At 34.8% G+C, this 12,555-nt stretch overlaps 1 protein-coding gene across 1 annotated transcript; it reads right to left on the bottom strand.

The window, feature by feature from the left end:
* Positions 1-6,138: 6,138 nt before the first annotated feature.
* LOC148614112 (translocator protein-like) lies at positions 6,139-12,240 on the bottom strand. Its single transcript, XM_088587976.1, has 4 exons — positions 12,134-12,240; positions 9,490-9,591; positions 7,559-7,774; positions 6,139-6,744 (listed from the first exon to the last, which is right to left on the bottom strand). Exons 2-4 carry the CDS (start codon positions 9,589-9,591, stop codon positions 6,574-6,576), a joined length of 489 nt encoding a protein of 162 aa, XP_088444102.1. The 5' UTR covers positions 12,134-12,240; the 3' UTR covers positions 6,139-6,573.
* Between the last annotated feature and the right edge of the window lie 315 nt (positions 12,241-12,555).

Here is a 12,555-nt window from a genome sequence, read left to right as displayed (position 1 = left end):
TAAGTTTGGTCAATAATTTTCCTTTACCATCGATATCTAAGCCTAGGTCAAGATATGAGGCTGACTTCACAGTGTCTGTAGTATCATTTATCTCAAGTTCTTTGGGGGTAGATGCGATGTATAAAATCCCCGAAACTAAGGTTGTGTAACGGTAATACATTATCTATATAGCAGAAACTGTGATCAAATGATCTGACTAAAGACAACCTCTTAAGAGTGAATGAATAGGTCAGCGAGAAGAGGAACACAATTTGTTCCAATTGGAATGCCGACCATTTGTTGAAAAATGCATCCACCACACTGGACAAATATGTTGTCGATATAAAATGCCAGCATTCTGGAAACATCTTCTTCGGTATATTTGGAAAGTAATTTTGAAACCAAGTACTACGTACCTATACCTAGGCGTACAGTCTTTTCTAGAGTAACAACGGTGTATAATGTTTTTGAGGCGGGATTCTAAATGAGTAAGGGGAGTAGAAATATAAAGGGTTGAAAAATCATAGGCTTTAATGTTATTGTATTCTGATGTTAATCTTGAATTGAGGGTTAACAAAAGACTTTTCTAATTTTTCAGGATCCACATTGAATTAATACCACTACAGAAGTAACAAATGTCGTGGTAGCTCTGGAGACCCCCTTTGACAGCTGTGGTATGTCAGTTAAACATCTGAAGGAGGGATGGTGATACATTTTGCAGTTCCAGCTATGTAGCGTTGTTTGTATGAATTCTTGTGGAGTTTAGGCATCATGTACATAGACGGTAGATCACAATATCGTCTTTAGTAGAGAGACAAAAAGAGGATAGAACGGGTTAATGGCTTTCCACTATCTCTTCTTTGAAGAGTGTGGTAGCAGAAGAGGTCTTATAAAAGCAATTGTTTTCTACGTCTACATCCGATAATAAACATTGGATGTAATATGTTTTGCAGACAGAAACAATGTTGCTTTGGGCTTTGTCTGCTGGTGCGGCAACATATTTGTCGTGTGTAGTAGACCATGTTTTTGCTACACTGGAGTCTTTGAAAACTGATGAAGCATTTCAAAAATAAAGACCTCACAGTCTTTACCTACTCCGACAGTGAATCATTGTCTTCTTCTCGATTTATCCATTTTCTTGCATAGTCCTCCACAGCATTCATAAGAATTTTATAGTTATAATTCCTATTTATGGAGTGTATTTTGCGGTACTTGGGACATTTGGAAAAAAAAGTATATTTTAGTTTTTTTTTCTATTTGAATAATCAAAGTAACCAAGGAACTTAAGTAAAGCTCATGTATTTGGCAATTGTTATTTCTCATGATATATGTTTAGCAAGATATAATCAGTTCAAGTCTTACTATCAATAAAACATGGTGCTTGGTTATACTGAAAGTGGAAATATATCATCAAAATTCAGGACAGCTTCTGATAACAAACCTTATATATATATGTGAAACTTTGTGCTTTGGTGATACTAAGAGTTGAAATAGACCATCAAAATCCAGATAACAAACCTAACAATAACTTTTAAATTTGGTATCTTTATTCTAAACAGATTCCTTTGCTAGAAAAGCCAGGTTTACTGTATCTTTCTGATTTTTTTTTCAAATATATAAAGCTGAAATGCATACAATTCAACTATATGAGTAGTATCTGCTAATATAACGCGTATTAATCAAGCTGTACAAGATTTTGAGAAACTAAAAACGCTATCATACTTGTCTATTCAATATTCTGTAAGATAATTAAAGACTTGATATTGAATTTTAATCACTTTGTATGTGTCTTATATGGAAAAGTTGCAACCATCATATACTTGCGTGGGAGTGGCCTTGAGCCGACATATTTCATCCCAGTAGGGTTGTTGCCTCTTTGACTATCTTCACCATTCTCGTGTTTTTCACTCATAGGCAAAGAAACCCAAGTTTTCCCCTTCTTATGATATAGATTTTTTGTATTCAAAATGTTCTATTTTTTGTGTTAAAAATATACATGTATAAATGCTGAGAAAGCAATTTAGTTCAATACAAAATCAAGCAAACTCATTATTAACATTGAAATTATTAATACAAGAAATAACAATAACACATTTTTACAATTTCCTTAAGGAAATATTCGGAACTTGGGGTTTAGGCCTGTAGATCGGTCATCGTCAGTTTTTATATACAGGCAGTGTTAATCTCTCAAACTTGTTCAGTGTATTAAAAGACTTGGGTCAACTTATCATTTGCTCTTTTTTGCCAAAATTTTGCATTAAATAAGCATAAGTTTCAATTAAAAAGTGGGTTCTATAACCCCTGGATCGGACACCAGAAGAAATCCGGAAGAGGTAATAGCACTGATATACACTTGTGTATTATTATTAACTTCGAACTCTTTAAAATTACCCCAGAAAAATGCTTCAGACTTTAATATAACCGGTCTACAAAAGGATAATGAAACAAATACTTACACTGTGAGATATTGCTATAAGAAGAAAAAAAAAGAACGGGTATTGTAAAACGCAACGAATGCATCAGTGAATAACCTGTACTGGATTTCACAAAAACATCGTAAGTGTAAAATCGGTCGCAAGTTATGACGTCACAATAATTTGATCTATTATGACGTCATAACTTACGACTTATTTTACACTTCAGATTTTTTGTGAAAAGGACTTCTGAATACAAAATAGTAAATTGTTTGTTTGTTTGTTTGTTGGGGTTTAACGTCCGAGCAGCAATATTTCAGCTATATTCAGACGATGAACATGAAATGGATGACAAAATGAACATGAAATGAAAAAAAAAAGGATGGGTCACAAGGATAATAGGGTCGACAAATTTTGATTGCCACTGGAAAAAGGGGGGATGGGTAAGGTAGGGCAATTTAGCCTCCTGTGGCGGAGCGCAAAGGTTCCTACTCCTATCGAATACCACATCAGGGTTCTTTAACGTGCGAGGAACGTGGCATCTTTCCCAACACGGTGCACCACTATGGTTTGCGGTCAGGTTTTCCGTATTATAGCCTGACAACCCCAGCATGTAACGCGCCAGGGGTACCCCATTCTGTGGGCAGAGCGCCTAGCCCCCGGCTAGGTTTCTGAGCACTATTTAGTCGCCTTATACGACAAGCTTAGCGCTGCTGCAGGTCTATTCTTTTAACACCCGGACCTGCACGGGGCACAAAATAGTAAATACTTTCAGAGATCACCAAAAACTTAAAGTCTTCAACATGCGTAAACACACTTTGAAGCTCCGAAGGGCCCCAACAACAAAAGTAATAAAATCCACGGTAACAGTACGATGATAATTCTTCAAAATCAAACTAAAAAGGAATAGTACAACACAAGGATATACAAATGACCAACATCTCTGCGCATGAAATCTGCTAATGGATTAACCCAGTTTTTAAGGTATTAAGCATAAACCTTTAATAAAAGGTGAAAAAATGAACTAAAACAACAAACAAATTGGGCAATCCAAATGTTCATCACGGAGATACCCCCACCCCACACACTCGGCCGGAGGTCAAGTGTGTTACCGGTAATTATAATACTAAATTTACTTAGATACTTTGGAATCTAATACTCTGTGAGCTGAGATGTGTTGGGTTGTTTCTTTGTGTTTCGTTTGTCAATTTATCGTGTTTAAACATCAACACAGACGGACGTGTATTTTTTCGGCGTTATTAGAAATTTGACTCACCGTTTCCTTCATGATTTCATCCGTATCACTTGCTTGTCGCTATGTGACGTCGAAATCACAATGACAATATGGCAGTCTGGCCTCGTTTCCCGTGATCTAAGAATGAACGCCCCTGGGTGGGCGACATTAACCGACATTGTGTGACGGGTTTCCAACACACGGACGATAAAAATAGAGGAGTTTTTAATTCCTTTACCCATGTTGTACGAGAAGCAATGTGAGTATTATAAATGTCAACATAGAACGCCAAAATGATTCAAGTATCTGAGTATGTATCACGAGTTTTATGTACGTTTGCCCGTGTCAAGTCTATGACTTCAAACTTTGTGAAAAAAAATTGTCTTCACAACTTCATGAGAATGCAAGTATTTGTGTTTTATGATCTTAAAATATACGTTTCCTATTACTTTTGAATTCATTTAAGTACGCGAACTAACACAATTTGCAGAAAATCGAGCGCACAACAAATTTTCAAATTTATGACACCAAGAGAGTGTTTACTTAACATGTTCACTGTAGGATTCACATGATCAATAAAATTGATTGATAACTCATGAGTGTGCGGATAGTCTTAGGTTTTATTCTGGTTAATCCGATCGTCAGTTTATTCGATTCTCTACAAAGGGACAATACATAAACTTCATAAACCATGAAAACATGAATTCAATGTACATATAGTCATTAAATTCCGTAATCTATATCTCTCAAATTCAGCAACACCGTAGTTATAATTCTTGACAATAATAAAAATTAGCTGACTTATATTCTAGTTCTGGGCCGTAACTATATTGAGGCAAATGCCTCATCAAAATATTGACATTTTTTTTTCTGACGCAGTCGCGTTTAACCTTTGACCCCATGGATGTTCTTCTATGGAAGCAAGTCACTTGATCGAAATTCTGTTTCCCGTTTGGCCATATACTGATAACTTAGTGGCGTTCAAAAAACAGTATCGAAAATTTGAAATTGCGTGCCATGTGTTATTTTCTTGAAAGAAATGTAGAAACTTAGAAGTAAAACGTTACTGCGTCGGCAATCTTCTTTAAGATAGTACTTGTTTAACAGATCCGAGGACCAATGATCAAGTGTCGATGTTGAATGGTGTAATATTAATTGTATTGTCCTTCTAATTTGATGCATCTGTATACTGTTAAAGGATTTGGGTCACTGGTTGCAATACCTTTTATTTTTTTTTTCAGAAAAAAATCTTTAAATAGGCCTATACTTTACCGCAGTTTCATCAATTTTGAACGGTCCAGACTTTGAATCTTTTTTTTAATTTCTCAAATGCATTTTGAAAACACAAATTGACCAATCTGAATTCGCGCTTGCTCACTGATATTTTAACGTACGTCCAAGCCGTTACAACTCTACAAAGACGGGGATAATTACCTACAGGCTAAAAACCACTAATTCCACTTCCCATAGGCTTCTATGCTAATTTCACAATATTCAATGGCTTTTCTGGACTTTACCTTAACTTTAACCTGCAGATGACTATATATCAGCATGATTCTACATATGTCAGCTCACAATCCTCAGAATGGCATGTGGGGTTAGCAGACTTGCAGTGCAGTACTGGTCACCGGAAGTGAAGGGTCTATAAATAGCATGGGAAATCCCAGTGTTTTCACAAGATAGGGGTATATTTAAAAATCATTATGGAGATTAGGCTTCACATCACAAGAAGCAAAATGCACCTATAAAATGTACAGAAATGTTTTTCCTTTCAGAAACTGTTTAAATTTTTAAAATAAGATGAGAACTTTTTTCACAGCACTATGAGGAACAGGGGTAATTTCTGCGTAGGACTATTTTTGCGTACGTTCCAAATGCTCATTGGTTGAATTGGTGGTCTGTAACCTACAATTCACGGAACAAGTATATATTGTGTTATTCGCAAAAACGTAACAATTTATGGTGCTGAAATTTCTCAGGGGATTAAGCTTTTACAAGAATATAGGACGAAGTGTTGCGTTTTACATTTCCTGAAAAATGGATTATCAAAACCACTTAGCATTCAGACATTCCATCATTGACGAAATTGTCATAAATTGTTGATTTGTGCATATTTTTCTCTGCTGGACGGTGTGTGTGTGTGTGCGGGAAGGGGGGGGTTTGCTAGTCTCCCGATCGCAAGAATCAGAATTGCTATCTGTTATATAATAGATATTTCATGGGGTTTTCTTCCTTTACTTTTAAATGGCCACACACTTTCTTGTTTAATGGGCTCCTGTCTGCTTCAGATCACCATATGAATGGAACTTGGTGCTTAATCTTAACTTTTATTTGTGGCACTCACCCATCACAAGTGATGAGCACAAAATGGACATCTTCACATACATTCTAACTATGTCAGGGATCATGTATGTCCAATAGTATTCAAGGGAGACAAGTGGACCCAGGAGCCCTAACATTGCGAGGATGCTTCACATAATCAGTGGGCAGTTAGCAATAATTAAAGTAAAGTTTACTTCTCATATATTTTATTATAACAATAATTCTCTGACTTACAAAATACTGACTAGTTGCTGGCAAATAATATAGAATACCTGTAGTATAATATTATAAAGTAAACTGACCTTTATCAATAAGAAGCTCTAAATATGTAACATAACTTTAAATATACATTATGTGGAAAAAAGCTATGGAAAACTTATTCTCTATTTTGTTCCTAAATTTTTTTTTTCATTCCAGACTGCCTGACATGAAGTTAAAGTAAATTTTAGAGAGCAAGATTTCATGATAAAATCTGACTTGCTGATCCTACATATGAATCTAGTGATGTTCATATATATCATATTAGATTCAATGATGAATGATGAATGTTTCATAATGCCCAGTATATATTTCATAACAAAGTTATTATTCATTAACAATTACCCAATGCCCACTGAAGCATATTCAATCTATTTTATCTTTGTTGTCTTTCCATATTCTATATGTCAGAGCTGTTGCCATTGTAAGCCATGCCATATATGGCAAAAATATATAACCAGCTTTTTTGTTGATATTGAAAAAGGCATACCCACAGGCACCTGCTGTGCCCCATAACACTCCCATCTCTATCAAAGCCTGAAATGGTAAAAAGAAAAGGCTTTAAGCAGAAAGTAAACAAACATTTAAATTATTGATCAAGGAAAGGATTGAGCACTCAGTATATGTCTAGTAAAATAAATAAAATAAAAGAACAGCATTCCAATGTCCCCCATGAATAAAAAGAGTGAGGGAAACTTTAAATTCCTTGAAAGGGCCATAACTTCTGTAAAAGTCAATCAACCATAACCAAAGTTGAAGTTAATCTGTAACTTCACATAGTAAGACTACATACAAAATATAAAATCAATTGGTGACGGCATTTCAAAAAATGTGCAGAAAACTGTAAATTTACTGAAAATTTCTAAGTCCAAGGGCCATAACTTCCGTAAAAATCATTTAACTGTAACCAAAGTCGAACTTAATCTGAAACTCTTCATAATAAGGCCACATACCAAAAACTTATCTGGTAAAGGCATAACAAAAAAAGGGCAGAAAAGCGGACGGACGGACAGAAGCCTGGCATTTCCTTGTACCCTCACGATGTGTCGTGGGGGACAAAAACACAACAAGGGGAATGTTATGGAGTATGATCATTTACTCTTACATTTTCTTCAAGCTAAAAATATGTGTGGAGTGATTGTTTCAATGTACAGTTGACCTTTTCAATGTTTCTGTCTTACTTGAGCTTGGGGTACTGTCTCAAATGAAGGGAGATAGTCTTATATCCTGATAGTAGTGAAAGTATGATTGTTTTTTTTTTTGGTTTCATCTAAAAAATACTGAATAAATTTACTCATAAATGTCCTGGTCATTTGGTTTACACAAGAAATAAGCATTAAATAATACTCACAGCTCCCATTTTATGTGCACCAAAAAATAAAGGAGTCCATGCCCAATTAAGTGCCAGCTGAGTACCATATAAGGCTAAAGGCAGTGCAGCTTCTCCTGTAAAACCACCACCATCTCTCCACACCATGTATGAGGCATATCCCATACCTGTATAAAGGCTAGTCCATACTGGTCCGAACACCCAGTTTGGTGGTCTCCAAGAAGGCCTTTGTAGATGCTTAAAACAAAAAAATATCTGTGAGCCAATGGCAACTAGTGATAACACAGTATACTTGAGGGTTTCCCTGTCGTTCATTGAAGACCCATGTGTGGCTTTGAGCTGACATTTTTCAACCGGGTGTCTCTTTGACAAATTCAGAGACAGAGAATTTGTCAAAGAGACACCCGGTTGAAAAATGTCAGCTCAAAGCCACACATGGGTCTTCAATGAACGACAGGGAAACCCTCAAGTATACTCTTTATAAATTACTTCTGGCATTAAATACTATTAATTTCTGTTGTCTAATTAATGACAATATGTGGTTGTGGCTACAACAAATCAAGCCCATCTAATGATTGTGTCAAAATATCAAGTGGTTGTGACCAAATACCCATAGTTGCTGAGAAAACTGTTACAACAAAGTGTGATGACCAACTAACAGCAAGGGCGAAACAGCAGTGTTCTAGCTAGGATTTGAAAATGAAGGGATACAGGGAATCGGTTACTTTAACACTTAGCGTGAAGTGACATTGATCTTGCTTAGATTGGAATATCTTTTCTTATATGTTTGTAATTTTATTGCATACCTGCCAACATTAGAAAATTAAGGCAGGACATTGTGTTAACGGACAGTGTCACGTCATACTTTGCAAACTGAATGACACACCTTGTGTATTAAAAGCCCTTCTTCAGTTGACCAAGTGCAACTGTACATTGAAAATACACAAATGTATGCATGTCCATGAACATCCTCCCAAGTCAGGGTTTAGAGTCCACTCTCGCTCCCTCAAACCCCTGACATCACTCATTCATATTTAGCGGGTATCGTCCAGCCCATTCCAATTGGTTGCTTCTCCGGTTGAGAAGCACCAATGAAAATCGATTTAACATAAAATGTATGTGGAAAGGTAAACAATAATACGAGGTAAGATGTCACAAATGATGCAATATGAGCAAAAATGATAACTGTAGATTCTGTGTAGTCTTTACTGGAAAAAAAATGAAGTTATGTGTAGAAGAGTTTCTATTACGAGTGATTTGATTGGATTTTGGATCCGGGTTAAATTTAAGTAACTCACTAGATGGTGCTGGACGATACCCGCTAAATATGAATGAATAATGTCAGGGGTTTGAGGGAGCGAGAGTGGACTCAAAACCCTGACTTGGGAGGATGGTCCATGAAATATAATAAATAGAATTTAGAGAGCCATTTTAGTGTTGGTGTCTTATAACCTAATTGAACTCCCACCCCCAATAAAAATTTGATAAAACATATTCACTTAAGGAGGTAGATCTAGGATAAGGGACACAACTCTTACAAATCATAATCATTGGAATGTTTGTATTCATAATTTTACATCAATCTCATATAAGCATCAAAGTAACTTGGACTGATTTCATTGTTTCAAAGCTTTGGTAAAATAAATATGATACAAACATATCACTGATTTCAAGAGTTATTTCCCTTACCCTACATCTACCTCCTTAAACTACTGTTGTTAGATCACATATATACACATCTCCCAGTTACAGTATACCACACTCCTTCTAATCTAACCTCAAGGCAAAATGCATAGTTTCTGAATTATTGCACTAAATATTATTACACTTTTTTTCAATTTCTTAATTTAATGGTAATTTAATAAATTGTTTAATTTAGATCAGATTATATTCAACTTGAAAATTAAAAATTTTTTGCTTTACTTGGGAAAAAGTGGCTCAAATATTCTTACCTCATACCAAGTTTTAATATTATTTCTAGTGATAAAGCCACCTAAAAGTCCTCCAATATGAGGTAATATAGTAGCTCCTATAGGTGCAACGTAGTCTGACATCTGAAAGAAACAGAATTTAATAATCATACACAAACAAAAACAAGAGGCTCCCAAGAGCTCACTTGGTTGAATTTTGCCTTTCAAAGGCAATAACTTTATCAAGAAGTTAATTTTGACTCAAGAAGACTTTGTTTGGACTTATCATGAGGATCATTTCAGTAATTGAAAATTTCTATCTCTCAGTTTTCAAGATATTAGCTGAAAACTGTAAAAACAAACCCAGTCATTTTTCCACTTTCAAGGGCATAACTCTTACAAGGAGTCCTCTGACAACTTTTATACTAAGACTTTTGTACTAAGTTTGGTTCAAATTGGTCAAATAGTGTCAGAGGAGAAGGTTTTTGAAAGAAATAACATTCAAAATAGCAAAAAAAAATGTCAAAAAGGCTAACAAATTAAACATGGTGCAATTGATTAAAACAAAGATTTGACCACAGGTAGATCTCATCATGCTGAACACTTCAACCCATGTCAGAATTTGGCTTAGGTCTCACTAACCACTTCCGGTCAAAAGGCCACCCCATTATGTAGTACCAAAAACACAATGAACCTTGACCTATGCATTGTAAGTACATTATTTGTGTTTATTCTGATTAAAAGTATTTATGAATTTGAAGTATATGAAGAAGAATTAGAAAATAAACTGATACACATAATATTTTAAGTTTTTACTATTCAATAATGACTCTGAAATGATAAAAAAAGAAAATCAACTAAAACAAACTGCAACTCATTCAATAGAAAAACAAGTTCTTTCACTGAATTGGTAAGAGAAAACTTAAGTCACTTTTTCAGTAAGCAGTGATTTAGCTAGTGCTCATCATTTTCGCCATTTACGAAAGGAATTCTTAGATGACGAAAATATTTTAGACCATTTTCGTCACTTAAAATTTGAAAAGTGTATAAAAAAATTCCATTTAAAAAGTATTTCAGATAAATTTTCCACAATTTCGTCACCTTAAATATAAAAGTTGTTAAAAACTGTCAACCGAAAGTTACATAATTCCACCTGGCCTAACGCTTTGACAAGTTTATGACGCCTACATGAAAACAAACCCTACCAGTGCACCTGGTCCATGCTCCCACTTTTAAGTGGAGTCCTTGTTCATTTGCTTTTGTTACTTTGTATGTATGATTTTAGTTACTTCATGTTCTTTGTTGTGTATGTCTGTTTTCCATGTCTGGTCTTTGTCCCTGGATTACATTCTTTTGATTATCGCTATAACCTTGGTTCCCTTGTTTACTCCTTCATGAACCTCGCACATGTATAGCTATCTATTTTTAGAAATTTAAATGCACACACTATAAAAACAGTGTCTCTGATGTGTAACTGGTCATCTAATGGATTTCAATTAATTTTAACACAATGCATGACAGTTAGGAAGTATTAATCAACGATAAATATTTATCAGTATTTTATGATTCTCTTTCTTCTTGAAAAATCATAATGATTACGGACTTCTTCAATTCGACTCATGATCCGGGGTCAAAGGTTACTAAAAAATTACCACCCAGCTGTAAGACATCACAGAGCAACCACTTACAGAGTTCAAAATTACTTTGCCAATGTGGCCAAGCTCCTTTCTACCTGTCTAGTTTCAGCTTTATCATCTGGTGACCATGAGAGGAGATTTAGTATGTACAATCTGATCAAGATCTACATGTATCTTAGGAACAGACTCAAGGTTTCATCAGTCTATTCTCTTCTAAAGATCTGTCTCCATCCTATTGATTTGAGGAGTTTTAGGTTGATGAGGGCTTTTGAGGTGTGGTGTTTGGAAAAGGACAGGTGGATTTTCTCATACCATAATAGTAGCTTTTGTCAAATAGTAACTATTCCTAAACTTAATGCATCAAAGCTTTGTCATGATGTAAAAAAACCTATTTTTGTAACAGTAATTATTTTATTTTATTATGTAACACACGTTTTCTTATAGAAAATAACAGTTATTTAATTGTAACATTTAATATATTTATTGTTGTGTCTGTATCTGTAAACTTAAAATAAAAATAAATATATTAAGCATGTTTATGTCTTAAATAGTTTATGATACTATTGACTATTTACAAAAATCTGCTGCCCATAATATGTCGTTTGTGCTTTATGCAAAAGTGACTAAAGCCCTCAAAATCCTAGCTAAAACCCTGAGTAAGTCTGACAGTTGCCATTTGTCTTTGTAATTGTATGTTTTATTATGTTCTGTGACTGACATGTTTTGTGAAAGCATTACATTTTTAATAAACTAATTAAGCATCAATTTAAAGTTCTGGTATTAACAAAAAATTGTTTATAAGGAATTATATTCATTCTTTATTGTGACTTTATGATTATATGACTAGTTACTTACATGTACAAATTCCTTCTAGTACACACATATTTTTGCATTATTTTATTACATGTAGCGCCAGCACTATAACAATAACTGGCAATGGAGACAACATATCATTGCAATTGTCTCCTATAACATTAAGCCTAATTGTGTTTGTGCTGATCAATAATTTGATTTTGAATTTTGAAAAAGTTTTAATGGGTCATACGCACTTCTTATGCAACTTGGATCTCGCCTGTCTCTTTGAACCGGAAATAAAAAATGGATGTTTTCTCGGACGTCCGCGTTCACAGGAGGATCTAAAACACGGAGTAGTTTACGAATACAATACATTACTCTCATAAGCTTTTAACTAAATGTAATAAAACAAACATACAAAACATGAGCATGCACACAAAATAAATAAGACAGAAAACAAAACAAAAATATACCCTCGTTTAATATCCACTATCATCGAGCTAGGCAGTTAACAAAGACAACATATTTGTTTTAAGCAGCACTTTGTGTAGTAGTAAACAACAAAAAATAGGACCAGGTTATTTGCAAGGTGCATGAACATCGACATTCCGATGAACCACTAAGAACAACTGTTTTCAGACCTGGAAAGGGATGCCTGTCCCATATCGGCAGCTCT

Source organism: Perna viridis, chromosome 6 (assembly GCF_037379345.1).
Source record: "Perna viridis isolate PV_CMFRI_1.1 ecotype Kerala chromosome 6, ASM3737934v1, whole genome shotgun sequence".
Lineage (NCBI taxonomy): Eukaryota > Metazoa > Mollusca > Bivalvia > Mytilida > Mytilidae > Perna > Perna viridis.
This window is presented reverse-complemented; position numbering and strand designations above follow the sequence as displayed.